At 45.8% G+C, this 21049-nt stretch overlaps 1 protein-coding gene across 1 annotated transcript in view; it reads left to right on the top strand.

The window, feature by feature from the left end:
* Positions 1–5314: 5314 nt before the first annotated feature.
* LOC123368701 (NACHT, LRR and PYD domains-containing protein 3-like) overlaps positions 5315–21049 on the top strand; it is a 62844-nt gene continuing 47109 nt past the window's right edge. Inside the window, exons 1-5 of the mRNA XM_045013741.1 lie at positions 5315–5364; positions 6718–7021; positions 8822–8863; positions 10767–12489; positions 20593–20682. Of these exons, the coding sequence (XP_044869676.1) occupies positions 6739–7021; positions 8822–8863; positions 10767–12489; positions 20593–20682 (2138 nt within the window). The 5' untranslated portion in view covers positions 5315–5364; positions 6718–6738. The remainder of the gene's footprint in view (positions 5365–6717; positions 7022–8821; positions 8864–10766; positions 12490–20592; positions 20683–21049) is intronic.

Here is a 21049-nt window from a genome sequence, read left to right as displayed (position 1 = left end):
CAGCATTTGCCTTAGGAGCTGCTTGGGCTGGTTCTTGCTTGAAGCTAGCAGATCCCTCTCACCCCTGGTCTACTCTCGTGTTCCCCATGTAGCAATAACAGGGCCCTCAGTTCAGGGATTATAACATCCCTTCCCACTGCACCCGAGGCAGCGAATGAACAGAGGGGAGCGCGGGGTGTTTGCAGGGCCCACATCTTTGGCTCTTTCTGATCCCCAAAGGGGCTTCTGTCTGCACTTATGTATTTCTGGTGTGAAACCCACTGGAGAATCAGGATGGCACAATTTAGGGGGTTGGCTCCATGAGAGAATGCTACAAGGTTAATTTAAACCAGATTTCAGAGAGGCTGGAATGCAGGATGATGGGTAAGTCTGATGATGAAGGGCTGGACTGGGAGTTGAGACTATTGGGTTCAGTTCCTTCCTCTACCAGTGCGACCTTGGTCAAGTCACTTTGGCCGAGGTCCATGAAGATATTCAGGATCCAAATTTCCATGGTAATCAATGGATCTGGGCATTAGTCCTTCTGTGCTTCAGTTCCTCATTTGTAAAAGGAGGATCCTACTGCCCTACCTCACAGGGGTGTTGGATGAGAAACCAATAAAAAATATTGTGAGTTGCTCAGATACTAGGTGGACCTGCTAACATTTGCAAGCAGAGAACCAGTAGTTTCCATTTATAGATATGTGTGTAAATATGTCAGGGGCCTCACGACCCGCAGCCTCCTCCGTTTGCCTCTCACCCCTCAGTCCTCCCATGTGTCTCTGCTGCCTCATGGTACCCATACCTGCCTGGCCCCCTCCATTTACCTGTTACAGCTCATGTGCTTCTGCTGCCCCCTCCCATTCTGTCCTTCAGCCACGTGTCTTTGCAGCCGCGTGCTGGGGGAGGTGTGGAGCAGCACTGCCCCAGGGTGAGGTCAGGGAGCAATTCTGGGTTTGCAGGAGGAGCATCACCTTCATATTGGTGCACATAATAAAATGCATGTGGTGGGGCTGGGGATGAGGAGTTTGGGGTATGGGAGAAGGCTCAGGCCTGGGGCACGGTGCGGGGGGTGAGGGCTCTGGTTAGGGGTGAAGGCTCTGGGGTGTGCTTGGAATGAGGGGCTTGGGGTGTGGGAGGAGGCTCCAGGCTGGGGCAGAGGTTGGGGTGCAGGCTTGGGGGTGGAGCCAGGGATGAGGGGTTTGGGGTGCAGGCTGCCTCAGGGCTGCAGTGGGGAGAGAGGACTTCCCCCAGCCCTCTCTCATTGCACTAGCTTGGGACCAGGGGAGAGGTGCCTCTTCCCCACCATGGTAGCTCCAGAAGGGCCGGGCCAAGGGAGGGGCTCCTCTTCCCCGGCCTTGGCAAATCCGGAGCTGGTCCATGCTGGGGGAGAGGCATCTCCCCGCTGCAGCCCTGAGCCCCTGCCTGGGGCTTAATAGGCAGCTGCATGGCCATGCATCTAAGGCCTGGTCTACACTGGGGGGGGTTCGAACTAAGGTATGCAAGTTCAGCTACGCGAATAGCGTAGCTGAACTCGAAGTACCTTAGTTCGAAGTACTTACCTGTCCTCACGCCGCGGGATCGAAGTCCGCGGCTCCCCCGTCGACTCCGCCACCGCTGTTTGCGGTGGTGGAGTTCCGGAGTCGACGGGAGCGCGTTCAGTGTTCGATATATCGCGTCTAGATGAGACGCGATATATCGAACTCCGAGAAGTCGATTGCTACCCGCCGACCCGGCGGGTAGTATGGACGTACCCTTAGAGGGAACTTAGGTTGCAACACCCCATCAGAACACCCAGGAGGAAAATGAATAATTTTCTATTCAGTGGTTTGTGCTGAATGAGGCCTGGGGCCACACATTGAGTCAGCAGGACAAAAACACAAAAGAACAGCTTACAAGAAGTGGAAGATTGGACAAATAACCAGGGAGGAGTATAAAAGTATTGTTCAGGCATGCAGGTGTGAAATCAGGAAGGCCAAATCACACTTGGAGTTGCAGCTAGCCGGAGATGTTAGGAGTAATAAGAAGGGTTTCTTTAGGTATGTTAGCAACAGGAAGAAAGTCAAGGAAAGTGTGGGCCCCTTGCTGAATGAGGGAGGGAACCTAGTGACAGAGGATGTGGAGAAAGCTAGTGTACTCAATGCTTTTTTTGCCTCTGTCTTCACAGACAAGGTCAGCTCCCAGACAGCTGCACTCTGCAGCACGGTATGGGGAGGAGGTGACCAGCTCTCTGTGGAGAAAGAAGTAGTTCGGGGCTATTTAGGAAAGCTGGACGAGCAACGTCCATGGGGCCGGATGCGCTGCATCCGAGGGTGCTAAAGGAGTTGGCCGATAAGATTGCAGAGCCATTGGCCATTATCTTTGAAAAATCATAGCGATCGGGGGAGGTCCCGGATGACTGGAAAAAAGCTAATGTAGTGCCCATCTTTAAAAAAGGGAAGAAGGAAGATCCAGGGAACTACAGGCCAGTCAGTCTCACCTCAGTCCCTGGAAAAATCATGGAACAGGTCCTCAAGGAATCAATTATGAACCACTTAAAGGAGGGGAAAGTGATCAGGAACAGTCAGCATGGATTCACTAAGGGCAAGTCATGCCTGACTAACCTAATTGCCTTCTATGATGAGATAACCGGCTCTGTGGATGAGGGGAAAGCAGTGGATGTACTATTTCTGGACTTTAGCAAAGCTTTTGATACAGTTTCCTACAGTATTCTTGCCAGCAAGTTAAAGAAGTATGGGCTGGATGAATGGACGGTAAGGTGGATAGAAAACTGGCTAGATGGTCGGGCTCAACGGGTAGTGATCAATGGTTCCATGTCTAGTTGGCAGCCGGTATCAAGTGGAGTGCCCCAAGGGTCGGTGCTGGGGCCGGTTTTATTCAATATCTTCATTAACGATCTGGAGGATGGTGTGGACTGCACCCTTAGCAAGTTTGCAGATGACACTAAACTGGAAGGAGTGGTTGATACGCTGGAGGGTAGGGCTAGGATACAGAGGGACCTAGACAAATTAGAGGATTGGGCCAAAAGAAATATGATGAGGTTCAACAAGGACAAGTGCAGAGTCCTGCACTTAGGACGGAAGAATCCCATGCACTGCTACAGACTAGGGACCGAATGGCTGGGCAGCAGTTCTGCAGAAAAGGACCTAGGGGTTACGGTGGACGAAAAGCTGAATATGAGTCAACAGTGTGCCCTTGTTGCCAAGAAGGCTAATGGCATTTTGGGTTGTATAAGTAGGGGCATTTCCAGCAGATCGAGGGATGTGATCATTCCCCTCTACTCAGCACTGGTGAGGCCTCATTTGGAGTACTGTGTCCAGTTTTGCCCCCCCCCCCCTACAAGAAGGATGTGGATAAATTGGAGAGAGTCCAGCGGAGGGCAACAAAAATGATTAGGGGGCTGGAGCACATGACTTATGGGGAGAGGCTGAGGGAACTGGGATTGTTTAGTCTGCAGAAGAGAAGAATGAGGAGGGATTTGATAGCTGCTTTCAGCTACCTGAAAGGGGGTTCCAAAGAGGATGGATCTAGACTGTTCTCAGTGGTAGAAGATGACAGAACAAGGAGTAATGGTCTCAAGTTGCAGAGGGGGAGGTTTAGGCTGGATATTAGGAAAAACTTTTTCACTAGTAGGGTGGTGAAGAACTGTAATGGGTTACCTAGGGAGGTAGTGGAATCTCCTTCCTTAGAGGTTTTTAAGGTCAGGCTTGACAAAGCCCTGGCTGGGATGATTTAGTTGGGTTTGGTCCTGCTTTGAGCAGGGGGTTGGACTAGATGACCTCCTGAGGTCCCTTCCAACCCTGAGATTCTATGATTCTATGATTTTATGAAAAGGATCCTGACTAGCTGTCCAGCCAGCAAATGGGGAAAAAATGGGATGTGATCAAGTGACGTCAAAGACTATATCATGGGCATCCTTAATTCTGGCATTTCCTATCTTTTAAGTGCTTGAATCAGTAACCTTATGTTCTTGTAAAACAGGGATTTAATATTTGTTTTAATTTAATTTGATATAATATATGTGTGTGTCATTCCTGAGGGGGAGGCCGAGGGAGTCTGTGTGGGCTGGAGTTGTGAGAAGAGACTAATGGATGCAGTAGGGGACCAACCACCAGAGAGAGTGACCATAACACCTAAGTCACTAGCCTCAACATGTGAGTGTCTCTAGGGCAGTGGTTATCATGTTCACTCTATGTGCAGGGCGGATACAAGCAAATGCAGCCCTCTGTAAAGCTATGTATTTAGGAACCCATATATGGGCCATCCCTTGGCAGTAGTACTAAAGCTGACTTACACCAGCTGAGATCTGCCCTCAGGCAGAAATCTCTCTGCTTCCATCCTAAGAGGAGTCGGACCAATGGATTCTGGTTCCCATTTTTCTTACTTCTTTGCTGAAATGAACAGCGAACCTCTTGTTTCCACTTCTCCGCTGGGACAAAGGCTTCTGGCAGCTGCAAACGAAAACAAAACCACAAGAAATTCTTAAAATGAGGCAACAAAGCCCCAAATGGTGGCAGGTGGTGGGGTGTGAGCCAGCATGGGAGCTCAGAGTTGCTGCTTATTTGATCTCAAAGAAAATTGCCCCAGAAAGACAACAGAGACTAAGAATTTCACTTGGATGTATCAGAAACGTGTCCTCCTTCTTCCATTTAACAAGCAGCAATTTCCTTCTGAGTAACTGTATGAGTGACTCGTAAAACTTTCCAAGCTCACTTTTGACACTTATGATATTTGTGGTCCATGAAGATCCAATTCTGCTTACTTCGTTTTTGTCAAAAGTTCTGTTTTCATGATTTTTTAAATATTAAAGATAGGGATTCTTTCCCCCACTCCCGAATAGGATGTAAGCCTCAGCTCCTGCTGATATCACTGCTATTTATGTATCAAGATGATGCAAAGTCCAGTCCCCATTCTGTCTGCTGCTCGCTATTATACGTGGCTTGTCTTGGTTAAAGCTGCTACGATATTTTCTCCCAACATGGAGTGTGTGGGAAGGGAAAAGTGGTGAACGTGTCTATGGAGTTCATAACCTCACTATTCAGAGAAACAAGTTGCTGAAGCCAAAGAGGTGAATCCTAAAGTCAATAAAAGAAATAAAAACCAACACAGTATACATACATGGACTAAGAAGGCTTTAAATCATACTGGCTGTGGTATGAGGGTTGTTAGAGAAATTCAGAAAGTGCTGAAGTTCAGTTTTAGCTGGAGATGTTTTAGTTTCTTTGTATTGCACAATAAACTTTGAGCAAACAGTTTCCTGTTCCTCTTCCTATGTTTATATATATATATATATATATATATCTGTGTTTGAACACAAAGAAGACGGAGCGAAACACATCAAACCAGGGCCTTCAGATGATGTTGATGAGAGCGTTCTGACTAACAGTAAGTCCATCACTTTCTGCATTTTCTCTTGGGATAGGCTAACTTTAATCTGAGCTAATTGTAGTTTGTACATGTGGGTGGTGAGACCTGTCAGATTGGGTTAGTGGCAGCGGGGCTCTGGTGGCTATTTAAAGGGTCCAGGGCAGTAAAGGCAGCGGGAGCCCCGTCCCTTTAAATAGCCCCCATAGCCCCACTGCTACTATCCCAGGACTCCAGCAGAAGGGCTCTGGCAGCAAATTAAAGGGCCCGGGGCTCCAGCCGGTGCTGGGAGCTCCAGGACCTTTAAATTGCTGCTTGGGGAAGCTGGGCCGCACTGGTACGGCGCACCTGCTCTTGCCACTACGCCGTACCGGGGCATACCGGCTTACTTTCACCTCTGCCCGACCCCATCCACCACCACCCCGACAGACCCCCAGAACGCCCACGCCTACCCAACCCTTCCCCGTCCCCTGACCACCCCCCCAGAACCTCCACCCCCTCCAACCGCTTCTTGCCCCTTATCAAACCCCTCCTCCCAGCCCCGGTCCGGCCCCCTTACCATGCTGCTCAGGACAGTGTGTATGGATGCCGCATGGCCCGCTGGAGCTCACAGCCCCACCCCGTTACCATGCTGCTCAAAGCAGCAGGAGCTGCAGAGCTGCCCAGAAGCGGTCCAGAGTGCTGGCGCCGGGCTCTGCGAGAGCAGAGAAGGTAGGGGAGGGGCTGGGGGAGCCTCCCCAGCTGGGAACTCAGGTGGGCCAGACAGGTTGGTCCCACGGGCTGGATGTGGCCCACGGCCCGGAGTTTGCCCACCCCTTTAACAACAGGTTCTAAACCAGCTTCTAAATTTAACAACCGGTTTGTGCGAACCAGCTCCAGCTCACCACTGAACACACCATATGTCAGAAGTTACCACTGCTCCACCTCACTTTGCTCTGATATTCAAAATACCCAGGAGGTTCTCACAAGCTAACGCTGGATCTCAGGATGCAGGACCTGATATTCCAGGACTGTATTTTCTGGGTTTATATTTTTGAAATGTTAATTAAATTAGGGTGTCCCACCTCTATTTTCAAACCCAGTTGGCTGATAAATACTATTACCATAGCCCCTATCTTCCTAAAACCTCACTTGGCTTTACAAACATTAGCTAAGCTGCACCTCACCCTGTGCGTTAGATCAGTAGGATTATCTCCATTTTACAGATGTGGCTACAAGCACAAAGAATCATTTGTGAGAGAGAAACACTGAGGAGTTATGAATCCCAGTGACCTTCTCCCACTACTAGCTTACTTCTTTCCTCAACATGGGAATAATTGTTGTTATTAATGATCCAATTAATGATTAACACCAAGATTTTACATTGCATTTTAGCTTCTCTCTTGATGCCCAGTGATGGGAAACCAAAGCAGCAGAATCAGTGACTTGCTCTTACGAGCTCTCGACAACCTTTCTCAGGAAGATTTGAAAAGATTTAAAGACAAACTGTCACATTCTGACTTTGAGGGGAAAGGTAACATCCCCCGAGGTCGGCTGGAGAATGCCGACAGGATAGATACGAAGAACCTCCTGATGGAATTCTATAGTGGAGATGCTGCAGTAGATGTAACCATAGAGGTTTTCACTCAGATCAACCTCCAAGATTCAGCTGCAAAACTCAGAGGGGAAAGAGAGAAAGGTAAGAAACCTAAAGTTACTGTAAAACCTGGGAGTCTGCCCCAAGAATCTGCTCCAGGGCGGCAGCAGCAGGAACAGGAGAAACAGGCTGATAGCAGGAATGACAAATTCTGAATCCAAGCAGGAAGCCAGGGGGACTCAGAGCAGAGATGCCCACAGTGGCCCAGATTCTCTCACCTACTCCACACCCTTTTCACCACTCAGCTGGCACAAAGGGAGCAGAGACCGCCTGTAACTCTGCATCTGAGGAAATCCGCAGTGTTGGGGAGTCCCCAGTGGGTGTAAAGCCAACAGAGCAGTGCAGAGGGAGTGTCATGGACAGGGAGAGGTGGGGACGAGGAGTAGCTGGAATGCATCCCTAGCTGGAGGATCATTCCTTGGTGACCATTAGCAACTAGTGCAAGTAAGACCAGCCTCCAGGCTGCTCTAACCTGTGCCAGAGCTGGGACAGAGAATTGAGGATCTGTAACTGGTAACTGGTCACAGCAGAGTATTTTATCCCCAAACAGCTGGTTGACAACATGAGACATTCCAGGGGTTCCAGGCAGGATCTTTATTATCTCCAAGGCTATCTTTTAATGCAAGAAACAAATTCAGTGCAGTATAAACAGCCAAGGAGCCAGCAAACCTGCAGAGCTGCAGTTCCAGAGGCTCCAGGCTGCTTTGCAGTGTCCCACAAGAGTGTAAGAGCCAGTGCCAGTGGGGAGCCAGTCTGTAGTGGAGCAGTGTTAGATTCCATGTGCTCAGTCATGGAGTTAAACTCAACCCTGTTACAGTCATTCCTGTTCCACTTCCCTGCATCCTACGGTGCCAGTGGAGCCCAGCTGGGTTGGTTCTGCCTGGGGTCCCTGGGATGGAAGCTCTGGGGCTGGCAGTGGGGCTCTCCCTAGAGGCCTTTGGAATTCACTCCCCTGGACAGTCCCCCGGGGGAAAGTTTGGCAGCCTCCAGAGCGCAATGCAGTGGGCAGTTCCTTGGTTTAGACTGTGAGCTCTGTCAGGCCGGGACAGTCATGTTATGTGTGTGCACAGGGCCTAGTACAATGGGCCCCCGAATGGGGCTCTAGATCCTACCAAAACTCAGTAATAAAATAATAATTATTGAGGGGTGGGGAAAGGGTTCTTTGTTCCCCTAAGTTAGTCACAGATGCTTGGCAAAAGGAGTGGCAATATTAAGCAAACATTTCTGGTTACCTGTGCGGCTTTTAATCCAGGCAGCATCCTACATTCTATCAATAACTGAATCTAGTGAGAAGCTAGGGGTTGTTGCGGGGGAGGCCCCAAATGGTAGTTATCCCAAATGAACAAATTCCCTCGGGCTGCCCTTAGTGTCTGTTTTAGTTCCCTACATTTTACAGGCTCTCCTGGGCCACCTAGCTCATCCCTGACTGAGGGCAGAATTCTCCTTTGCATGGACCCTTTAGTTGTTTCACCTAATCTGTGTTGAAACATGAGTGTTTGTGAGGGATTCCCTCTCCCCACAGACACTCCTGAATTGACTGTTTGTCCCAGTGCCAGTTGTTCTGTGTTTCTCTGACCACGTGGCCAGCTCATCATGTAAAGTGCAGACTAGTCATCAGTGGAACCAGGCAGGGGGAGGTCCGAGAAACTGAGCTCCCTTCACACTATTCCCCAAACTGGACTTCATACATTGACGGCTGGTAGCAGTGCTCTCCTTGGTGATTACTTCATTAACACAGGATGCAATTGCATCATTCTGTCACTTGCTGCCTCTGTACAGAACAGAAACACACTTGCATTGAAATACACTCTACATTCTTTCACTGTGTAATTTCCCTTTCAGAGTTTCATCAGAGTCAAAACCCATCAGAGTTGTCGGCAAAAGGTATGTGATGGCTACTCAGGAAGTTACCTAAGGACAGCAGTTCCTGCTTACTCAGTTGGATACGTTCACAGAACTATTGCTGTGAAACAAAAATGAACAGTTTACACGGTCTATAATTCCCCAGGTTCTTTGTTCCATCATTAAAAAGATATTTGCCCTTCTCCAGCCCACTGGGACCTCATCCGTCCTCTATGAGTTTTCAGAGATATTGGTTCAGAGAGTGCTTCATCTAGTTCCTTAAGTATCCTAAGGTGAGTTTTTAGGCCCTGCTGACTTGAATGCGTCTAACTTATCTAAGTAGTCTTTACCCTGCTCTCTCCCTATTCTGGCTTTTGGGTTTTTCCTCTTGTTATTAATAAGAATTGTCTTAGCATCTGGTCACAATTAACATATTTAGTGAACACTGAAGCAAAATAGGCATTAAACACCTCAGCCTTCTAGGTATCATCCATTATTAGATCTCCTTCCCCGCTAAGCAGTGGACCTGTGCTTTTCTTTGTCCTTCTCTTGCTCCTGTTGTATTCATAGAGCCTTTTATTGCTTTCTATGTCCTTTACTAGGTGTAACTCATTTTGTCCCTTAGCCTTTCTGATTTTGTCCCTAGATCTCTGTTCAATCCTTTTGTTCTCATCCTAAGCAATTTGTCTGTCTTTCCACTCTTCGTGTCATGGTCAATCCCAGGAATTGCAGCCATGATAGGGAAGTTTGCACCTTCCATTTCATGTGCTCTTCTGTTCCTTCTAGCAACTGTCAGACAAACTGTGTACAAAATGGGGTGGCAGCCTCATGCCATTACAATGAACCAATCAAAATCCTTTGGTGATTTCAATTATAAACATTTTTCCTATTTCTAGAATCTCTCGGCTCATTGTCATGCCAACCTATGACTTTACCAGGAGCCTTGCAGACCCCTCAGTACTGCTTTTCTAGCTTAAATAATCCAGTTTGTATCAGTTGTTTTACAAACAATTTTATATAATGGGCTGAGTGGGACTTTTATTACCTTGGGCAACTTCCAATACAGATGTGTGCAAAGAGTCCCTCTGGGTTAGTACTGAGCAAATGTACTAGCCTCATGCTGGAGGACACTCTGCTGTAGGGGCAGGGGCGGCTCCAGACCCCAGCACGCCAAGCGCGTGCTTGGGGCAGCATGCTGCGGGGGGCGCTCTGCCGGTCGCCGGGAGGGCGGCAGACGGCTCCGGTGGACCTCCCGCAGGCGTGCCTGCGGAGGGTCCGCTGGTCCCACGCAGCTTCAGTGGCCGCGCGGGACCAGCAGACCCTCTGCAGGCACGCCTGCAGGAGGTCCACCAGAGCAGCGGGACCAGCGACAGGCAGAGCGCCTCCCGCAGCATGCTGCCCTGCTTGGGGCGGCGAAATGTCTAGAGCCGCCCCTGTGTAGGGGCACCATCTCTTAAGTGAGGAAGGTAACTGGAAGTACTCAATTGTGGTAATTAAACATCCTGTGACGCTCTCTCTTGTAAACCCATGTGTCCTGACAAATTCTAGTTTATGAAGTTACATTCTTTCCATCTACATTCCCAGTATTGTTTCAACTGCATATGATATTCTCTTCCACTGTTGACCTATCTTGTTGTGTAGTGTTCCTGTGCACTGTCAGACAGTAGCTGGGTTTCACCAGAGAGGTGGTTGCATTTCACTGGGGATGAAGTGATGCCTACAGTCTTTACTCAAATGAATAATTTCAGTGGGGTGACCGTATTTGAATAAGGGCTGCAGGATCTCACCCATAGTTGAGTGATTTCAGGATCCTTTTTGAAGAAGGTTTCATTATAAATGTGAAGAACCATTATTGTTGTTACAGTAGAACTATTTTAAGAGATTAGTCTGTCTGTTTTCTGAACTTTCAGTTCAATATTTCTAATGTCTCATGTTGCTGATACAGGTTACAAGAAGAAGTATAAAGAAGATATTAAAAAGAAATACAAGCTAATAAAAGACATGAACAGTCGTTTTGGTGACTATATGATTCTAAACAGAAGATACACAAACCTCACTATTGTAGACAGACCTCGTCAGGCAAAGGAGAGAGAACATGAAATAATGGCCATGGGATGGAGACATGCAGAAGTCATGACTGAACGAGCTAGTTCTGCAGTTACACTGGCCACCCTCTATAAACCTGATAAAGATGGACAAACACCACAAGTCATTGTGCTGCTGGGAGCTGCTGGGATTGGGAAAACAATGACTGCAAGAAAGATCATGTACGATTGGGCAGCTGGGGAACTCTATAAGAAAAAGTTTGATTATGTTTTCTACATAAACTGCAGGGAAATGAACCTTCTTAATGAGCAGGGAAGTGTGGCTGACATGATTTTTAAAAGTTGGCTTAATACAAATGCACCAGTTAACCACATTCTAGTGAATCCAGAAAAACTCCTGTTCATAATAGATGGGTTTGATGAATTGAGATTTTCCTTTGATCAGCCTAAAGATAATCTGTGCACTGACCCCTGGGAGAAGAAGCCAATGGAAATCCTCCTGAGCAGTTTATTTAGGAGAACAGTTCTTCCTGAGTCCTACCTGATGATCACTACAAGACCAGCTGCTCTGGAGAAACTCGGGCAATGTTTGGAATGCTCACGTTATGCAGAGATCCTGGGGTTTTCCGAAGCTGAGCGGGAGGAATATTTCCACAAGTTCTTTGGAAATGAAAACCAAGCAAGACAAGCTTTACGATTTGTGAAAGCAAATGAAATTCTTTTCACCATGTGCTTTGTCCCCTTTGTATGTTGGATCATCTGCACTGTTCTGAAACAACAGCTTGAAAAAGGTGAGAATCTCACACAAACTTCAAAAACAGTCACTGGAGTGTATATGCTCTATCTTTCCAGTTTAGTCAAGCCTCTCAGCAACAATACAAAGCAACACTTATATGGAAATCTGAGGGGACTTTGCTCTTTGGCTGCTGATGGAATCTGGAAACAAAAGATACTGTTTGAGGAAGAAGAAATCAAGAAGTTTGGCTTAGATCGAGAAAACTCTCTCCCTCTCTTTTTGAATGAGAATATTTTTCAAAAAGAAACTGACTGTGAATGTCTCTACAGCTTCATTCACTTAAGCTTTCAGGAATTTTTTGCAGCTTTGTTATATGTCCTGGAGGAAGATGAAACAATAGATTCAGGGATTCCCAAGAAAGATGTGAAAACGTTGTTAGAAAACTATAGAAACTCTAAAAATTATTTAATGTTAACAGTGCGATTCCTGTTTGGGTTCTTAAATGAAGAAAGAATGAAGGACCTGCAGGAAAAATTTGGGTGTAAACTTTCACCTAAAATTAAGGCAGATTTACTGAAGTGGGTTCAAGCAAACCAACAAACAGATTTAACCTTGCCCTGTGTTCATGAGGGGATTTATCAAAGTTATCAGCTTGAGTTGTTTCACTGTGTGTATGAGATGTATGAAGAAGATTTTGCAGTTAATGCATTGGATCACTTCACTGAACTGAAATTAAATCAAAATAAATTTACCCAGATGGATCAAAGGGCTCTTTCATTCTGTGTAAAGCATTGTCGTAGTCTGGAGTCACTTTGTATATATGACTGTACATTTAGTTTAGAAGACCATGAGGAAGAACTCCCAAGACGACAAAAGTGGCTACATCAGTAAGTATTATCTGAGCTGAAAAATCTGTAGTTTCTTTAACAGATTAAATGTTGCTTTCCCTCTGTCTTGATAACTACTAATTGGCTGAATGATCCACCTGAGACCAATTCTACTGTTACTGTAAGCTAATGATACAGTTATCACACTACTGAAAAAAATGACCTTTTTAAAAAAAAGCGTGATTGTTTGGTCTGCTCTATCCTCTCAATGACTGAAATGTTTGCTGTACTGTTTTGTGTACAGATATGAAAGGGGTGAGACAAAAGAGCGGGGGAGGGAAACCTGCTTTGTGTCAACAATTGTACAAGAACAGTTGAGAGCTGCTCACTGAGACCTTCCATGATGAGGAAATCACTAGGAAACAAAACAAGCTTCCACATCCCCGGTGTACAACTAAGGCACCTTTATAGTAGTAAAATTGCATCCACCCTAGAGATTGTACTAGTCCAAACATTTTGGTAAAAATTTGTCTCCTAACCAAAATAGTTATAGCAGTAATAAAATTGTGTGTTGATCAGGCCTCAACTGAAAATCAGCATGTAGTTTTACCGTGCTGTTGTGTGTAGAAGGCAGTGTGTTTGAACAGTTCGCTGATCAAATAAAATTCAGAACAAAACCAAACTTGAAATTTCCCACAAAATTCTGAGTTTCAACCAGCCCTAGCTGCAACCAGAAAACAGGTGTCTTCACCAGGAGCAGCTCTAGGAATTCCGCCGCCCCAAGCAGGGCGGCACGCCACGCGGGGCGCTCTGGTGGTCGCCGGTCCCATGGCTCCAGGGGACTTCTTGCAGACATGCCTGCGGAGGGTCCGCTGGTCCCACGGCTCTGGTGGACCTCCAGCAGGCATGCCTGCGGGAGGTTCACCAAAGCCACGGGACCAGCGGACCCTCCGCAGGCATGCCTGCGGGTGGTCCACCGGAGTCGCCTGCCGCCCTCCCGGCAAAATGCCGCCCCAAGAGCGCTTGGCGCGCTGGGGTCTGGAGCCGGCCCTGGTCTTCACCACCAAACTATGCTGCAGCACTTTAAAATAACAAAGAACAATTGTTTTCGCTAGAACTCTTCACCACAATTTGCTGCATGTGGATAAAACTAAAATTATCATTTAAAAAAATCAGTAGTACATAGGATCTTAAAAATATTTCAGAAGCTTCTTCCTATCAGTATAATTGGATTTTAACAAAAAAAAAAGGTGCATTCAATAATTGGTGGTGTGTCTCAGTGTCGCTATTAACAACTGCTTGGCAGGTCTCCAAAAACAATCCTAACCCGACCTACCACGCCGCGCACATCTTGCAAGACATAACCAGTGCAATCTTCCACATAACCAGTGCAATGTCATGCAGAGAGTGTAGAGGTTTTTTTGTTTTTTTCTGGGTGAGGGAAGATTCCACAGTAGTGAGTAGCTTAGCAGATGGTGCATTGAGGTACCAGCTAAAAGCTTGTGAGTTCTAATTCCAGCTGTTTCTTGGCTGCTCTTGATATTTCTCTGCCTTTTTCATCCCTTATTAACATAGGCCTCAAAACCCTGCCTTAGGGGAGGTATAACTATCACCTACCCATTTTACAGCCAAGATAACAGAGCGATTGGCAAGTTCACATCAACAGAGCCGAGGATAGAACCCAGGCCTCTAATAGCATGGATCTAAGCCTCATTCATTTTGCCAACCTGCCTATAAGGTGAAAAAAGCCAAAATATCAATACATTCAGACAGAGTGGCTCTTTGTTCCTGTCTAGTAGATTAGAGGTGGGCAAACTTTTTGGCCGGAGGGTCATATCGGGGTTCCAAAACTGTATGGAGGGCCGGATAGGGAAGGCTGTACCTCCTCAAACAGCCTGGCCCCTGCCCCCTATCTGCCCCCTCCCACTTCCCACCCCCCTCAGAACCCCTGACCCATCAAACACCCCCCCACTCCTTGTCCCCTGACCACCCCATCTCTAACCACCCCCCTGGGACTCCACCCCCTAGCCAACCCCCCCTGCTCCCTGTCTCCTGACTGCCCTGACCCCATCAACATCCCCGCCCCCTGACAGCCCCCAAGCCTATCCAACCCTCCCTGTTCCCAGTTCCCTGACTGCCCCCACCAACCTCCACCCCATCTAACTGCCCCATTCTCCCTGTCCCCTGACTGCCCCCCGGGACCCCCTACCCCTTATCTAACCCCCCTACCCCCTTACCATGCCACTCAGAGCAGCAGGAGCCTGCAACCACACCACTGCGCTGCCCAGCAGGAGTGGCAGGCCAGAGCGCTTGCAGCGCACTGAGGCTGCGGGGGACGGAGGACAGCGAGGGAGGGGCTGAGGTCTAGCGTCCCGGCCAGGAGCTCAGGGGCCGGGCAGGATGGTCCCGCAGGCCGGATGTGGCCCACGGGCCGTAGTTTGCCCACCTCTGGACTAGATCATAGAGCGAGCAGTTCACAGATCTCTAATAGCCTCTGTACTCATGGGAATGGTCCTTTAAATCAAGTGACAGATGCTCATGTGTTGAGGTTGACAGCCCAGGACCACTCCCTGCAGATCAGCGCTGGCCAAATCAGGCAGGAAACAGATCTGACCCTGATCTCTCACATTTCAGGTCAGTGTCCTAACTACCCAGTTACAGAATCAGTCTTGTTCTCTCTGGCCCAATGAATACTTAAGGATTTGCACAAAGTGGAATAGCTCCAACAGAGAGAAAAACACTAACCATAGGGTTATTAGCCATTCTGCGATGAGATATCTCTCTTCCTCTCCCCAGAGGTATTAAGGAATGTTTGTTGAACATTTTCTAGCCAGTTCTACTGAAGACAACCCAAGCAGGAGGGTTGCAATGGCTCTGCTGTCTCTAACCAGCTGAGCGTAGACTCCTCCCAGAGCAAGGAAGAGAACCTAGTCTAACAATCCTGAAACCCAACAGCCTAGTGCTAGGGATTCCCCGCTAATAGGATGTTGGTGGCCCCAGAATGAATTGAGATTGGTCAGTTTCAGCTCCCACTTCACAAACTTACCACCATGTGATGCACTAACTAGTAAATGATCACATTTAGTCTAATGGGCAGAAGTTAGTAAGCAGGAGTCATGTGCACCAGCTGCCCAACCATTGTCAAGTGTTTTGCAGGATTCACAGCAGAGGTGAGTTTTAAGGCGGGATCTGAAGAAGGCTATTGCAGAGGAGTAATGGAGTTATGACCTGGCTCCCTATTGACCCGAGTCGAGTTAAACGTGGTTGAACTGACTCTTTTCAAAGCATTATATAGTGCTGACCCCAGCTGAGAGCGAGAGAGAGAGAGCTCCAGTCCCTCCATGACAGTGACTTGGCCTGGTGGCTTTATTCCACAAGAAAAAGCAATCTGTTGACAAGGAAGGAAAGACTCGTCTCTGCAGGAGACTAAGTTGTCACAGCTGTGGGGCCACAATGGTGGAACTCACTGCCCAATGTAGAATCATAGAATCATAGACTTTAAGGTCAGAAGGGACCATTATGATTGTCTAGTCTGACCTCCTACACAACGCAGGCCACAGAATCTCACCCACCCAGTCCTGTAACAAACCCCTGACCTATGTCTGAGCTATTCAAGTCCTCAAATCGTGGTGTAAAGACTTAAAGGTGCAGAGAATCCTCCAGCAAATGACCCGTGACCGATGCTCCAGAGGAAGGCAAAAAAAACCCAGGGTCTCTGCCAATCTGCCCTGGATGAAAATTCCTTCCCGACCCCAAATATGGTGATCAACGAAACCCTGAGCATGTGGGCAAGACTCACCAGCCAGACACCCAGGAAAGAATTCTCTGTCGTAACTCAGATCCCACCCCATCTAACATCCCATCACAGGCCATTGGGCATATTTACTGCTAATAGTCAAAAATCAATTAATTGCCAAAATTAGGCTATCCCATCATACCATCCCCTCCATAAATTTATCAAGCTTAGTCTTGAAGCCAGATATGTCTTTTGCCCTCACTACTCCCCTTGGAAGGCTGTTCCAGAACTTCACTCGACTGATGGTTAGAAACCTTCATCTAATTTCAAGTCTAAACTTCCTGATGACCAGTTTATATCCATTTGTTCTTGAGTCCATATTGGTACTGAGCTTAAATAATTCTTCTCCCTCCCTGGTATTTATCCCTCTGATATATTTATAGAGAGCAATCACATCTCCTCACAACCTTCTTTTGGTTAGGCTAAACAAGCCAAGCTCTTTGAGTCTCCTTTCATAAGACAGGTTTTCCATTCCTCAGATCATCCTAGTAGCCCTTCTCTGTACCTGTTCCAGTTTAAACATGGGAGACCGGAATTGCACACAATATTCCAGATGAGGTCTCACCAGTGCCTTGTATAACGGTACTAACACCTCCTTATCTCTACTGGAAATACCTTGCCTGATGCATCCCAAGACCCAAGTTTTTTTTCACGGCCATATCACATTGGTGGTTCATAGTCATCCTGTGATCAACCACTACTCCAAGGTCCTTCTCCTCTGTTACTTCCAAGTGACGCGTCCCCAGTTTAATACAAAAATTCTTGTTATTAATCCCTAAATGCACTTTTCACTATTAAATTTCATCCTATTACTATTACTCCAGTTTACAAGGTCATCTACATCTCTCTATTGGCAATACCTCCCAGCTTTGTGCCATCCACAAACTTTATTAGCACATTCCTGCTTTTTGTGCCAAGGTCAGTAATAAAAAGATTAAGTAAGATTGGTCCCAAAACTGATCCCTGAGGAACTCCACTAGCAACCTCCTTCCAGCCTGACAGTTCATCTTTCAGTATGACCCGTTGTAGTCTCCCTTTTAACCAGTTCCTTATCCACCTTTCAGTTTTCATATTGATCCCCATCTTTTCCAATTTAGCTAATAATTCCCCATGTGGAACCATATCAAATGCCTTACTGAAATTGAGGTAAATTAGATCCACTCCATTTCCTTTGTCTAAAAAATCTGTTACCTTCTCAAAGAAGGAGATCAGGTTGGTTTGGCACAATCTACCTTTTGTAAAACCATGTTGTATTTTGTCCCAATTACATTTGACCTCAATGACCTTAACAACTTTCTCTTTCAAAAATTTTTCCAAGACCTTACATACTACAGATGTCAAACTAAGAGGCCTGTAGTTACCTGTATCACTTTTTTTTCCCCTTTCTTAAAAATAGGAACTATGTTAGCAATTCTCCAGTCATATGGTACAATCCCTGAGTTTACAGATTCATTAAAATTTTTGCTAATGGGCTTGCAATTTCATGTGCCAGATCCTTTAATATTATTGGATGAAGATCATCTGGGCCCCCTGATTTTGTCCCATTAAGCTGTTTGAGTTTGGCTTCTACCTCGGATGTGGTAATAGCTACCTCCATATCCTCATTCCCATTTGTTATCCTACCATTATCCCTAAGCTCCTCATTAGCCTCATTAAAGACTGAGGCAAAGTATTTGTTTAGATGTTGGGCCATTACTAGATTATCCTTAACCTCCATCCATCCTCAGTGTTTAGTGGTCCCACTTCTTCTTTCTTTGTTTTCTTCTTATTTATATGGCTATAGAAACTTTTACTATTGGTTTTAATTCCCTTTGCAAGGTCCAACTCTACATGGCTTTTGGCCTTTCTCATTTTATCCCTACATGTTCTAACCTCAGTAAGGTAGCTTTCCTTGCTGATCCCTCCCATCCTTGTAGGCTTTCTGTTTTTTCTTAATCACCTCTCTGAGATGCTGGCTCATCCAGCTTGGTCTATAACTCCTGCCTATGAATTTTTCCCCCTTTCTTGTGATGTAGGCTTCTGATAATTTCTGCAACTTTGACTTGAAGTAATTCCAGGCCTCCTCCACCTTTAGATCCACAAGTTCTTCAGTCCAATCCACTTCTCTAACTAATTTCCTTAGTTTTTTAAAGTTAGCCCTTTTGAAATCAAAAACCCTAGTCACAGATCTATTTTTGTTTATCCTTCCATTTAGTTTGAACTGAATTAGCTCATGATCGCTCGAACCAATGTTGTTCCCTAAAACCATTTCTTCTATGAGGTCCTCACTACTCACCAAAACCAAATCTAAAATAGCATCCCCTCTTGTTTGTTCTTCAACTACTTGGTGAAGGAATCCATCAGCTATTGCATCCAGGAAAATCTGAGCCTATTATTATCACTAGCACTTGTCCTCCAATCTATATCTGGGAAGTTAAAGTCTCCCATGATCACACAATTTCCATTAGTATTTCCTTCATTAAAAACATTAAAGAGATCTCTATCCAGAAAGATGTAATAAGAATGAACCGCCTGCCCCCCCCCCCACACACTGCCTCAAAACTAAATACAAACCCTACGTCTCTGACTGAGTTTTCCCACGAGAACCAGCTCTCACCAGCACCGTCACGTTACACATGTTCTTTAAAAATAATCCCAGTGATAACCTCGCTTTTTCCTGATGGAGGGGAGATGTCTTGTGGAAGGCACTGGGACACCACGGTGTTGGATTACCTTATAATAATCTGAGTCTTCATCATAAATTTGACTGTCAAAGCCACATTTTGAATGAAATTGCCCAGTGTCAAGGTGTAGGTGGAGAAAAGGAGAGGCCAAGAATGGAGCCCTGTGGGGTGCCAATGAAAGATGGAGGGGGTGAGAGGATGCAGCACATGAAATGCTGACGAGAGAGGTAGGAGGAGAAGCAGGAGAGAACAGACTCCTGAAAGTTGAGGGAAGAAGAGGTTTCAAGAGGAGGAGAGTAGGCAAAGGTGTTAAAGGCAGTGGAGAGGTTGACGAGAGGGAGGACCGAGTACCTGAACTCTGGCTAGGGTGAGGTTAATAAAAACAAAGATGGAAGCTTCAGTGGTGAGGAAGCTAGACTGGACAGGGTGACAAAAGACAGGGATTTGGCCTGCTCTCCTTTTACCCACCATCTGCCTCAGTGACACCATCAACCATCCCATCCTATCTTCTGATCTACCTTGTTCCTAATGCCCTTCCATTCCTCATGGTTTTGCCCCTCAAACTCTGGTCCATTTCCTTGGCAATTTATGTGTGATTTATTTGCCCCCATGATAAAAAACCCTTCCCGTGACCCCACTTGTCTCTCCAACTATCACCCTGTCTCCCCGAGTCCTCTACAACTGCTGTTTAAGAAAGACCTGATTATTAGAGCTGGGCAGATAATAATGAAAAATTCACTCAATGAATGTTGCCTTTTTCACAAATTATCGAAACAATTTTATTTTTTTTAAATATTTTTTTTTCTAAATTATTCATTTTGATTGGACACACAGGTCATAGATATTTTGGTTCTGTGAATCGATGAACATAAATATGAGAACCAGATTTCTTGTATGAATGCTCAGGATTATAAATACAAATTTTGCTTTCACAGGAATATTCTGTAACAGTGACTTAAACGCGTTACTTCAACAACATTCCTGTCTGCAAATTCCCTTTGCTAGACTATTTGGAAAGTGCAAAATAAAACACAGTGGAAATAAATTCACTTTAAAATTCTTGAATTTTAGTTGTTTAATTATTCATCCAGCACTATTTCTTATACAGATGCTGCTTTTTAAAATGAACGTACCATTTTACACATTCTGCTGTCAGGAAACAATAAGCTCCATTTCTGGTTCCTCCTAGGGATGTAATTTCACTAAGCATAACCCTAATTATACACTATTGAGTAACAGTTGTCATATTTACAATTTTAAGCAAATACCTTATATTTGGTTTTTAGCTTTGTGGGCAAATTAAAGACAACATTCCTAGTTAAATAAACATGATAATTTCTACTGTATCTCCAGAAATGATACTGCAGTTACTGCCTGACACACAAGCATAAAACCTCTGGAGACATTCCCATTTGTGTGAGTAGTTAGAACTGGTTTTAATATTCAGAGAATCAGAGTACCACAAGTTCATAAAATGAATGGATTAATCTTAGTCGCATGTTTTCTATTTGACTCCGTATACTTAAAATACATATCAAAGTACTAGATGTAGTTTTGAATTGGGGACTTACAACTAACTAACTGCAGAATAATCTATATGCACCGTATCACACTGTCCAAGAGGCTATTTCAATGTTCAGGAAATAGAATTAAAATCTGTCTTCAGAGAGCAATATAGAACATTTCTATTTTCTCCTTTTTAAGGAAGCAACGTCAGAGTAAGCCACAGCATTCGTCTATTTACCTGCTCTGTCAAGCACTGAAGGATCCAAACTGTAAATTAAAGAAACTAGAGTAAGTAACTATTCTTTCTTTTTAAAATCCCCTTATTACTGCTGCTATCCCAGAAATTCTACAACAGTGCAGCTCTTCACCATGGTTGGTACAGTGACCACATAGAATTGTGTAACTTCTGAGGATTGTGTTTAAATTTGCAGTTAATACATGTGGGGTTGGCTTAGTCAGCCTAGTGCTGCAATGACAGTTAACCCAATTACCTTACCCACAGATGAGCCTGAGAGACAGGGGTAAGTAGTGTGGCCAGGGGAAATTTTTGAGATCAGGAAAGACTCAGGAAGTAGGAGAGAGAAGCTAAGGTATTTTAATCCTAGATATTTCTAAGGTGCCTGTCACTAGAGCTGGGTGAAATTTACACGGTGAA

The sequence above is a fragment of the Mauremys mutica genome, chromosome 4 (assembly GCF_020497125.1).
Source record: "Mauremys mutica isolate MM-2020 ecotype Southern chromosome 4, ASM2049712v1, whole genome shotgun sequence".
NCBI lineage: Eukaryota > Metazoa > Chordata > Testudines > Geoemydidae > Mauremys > Mauremys mutica.
This window is presented reverse-complemented; position numbering and strand designations above follow the sequence as displayed.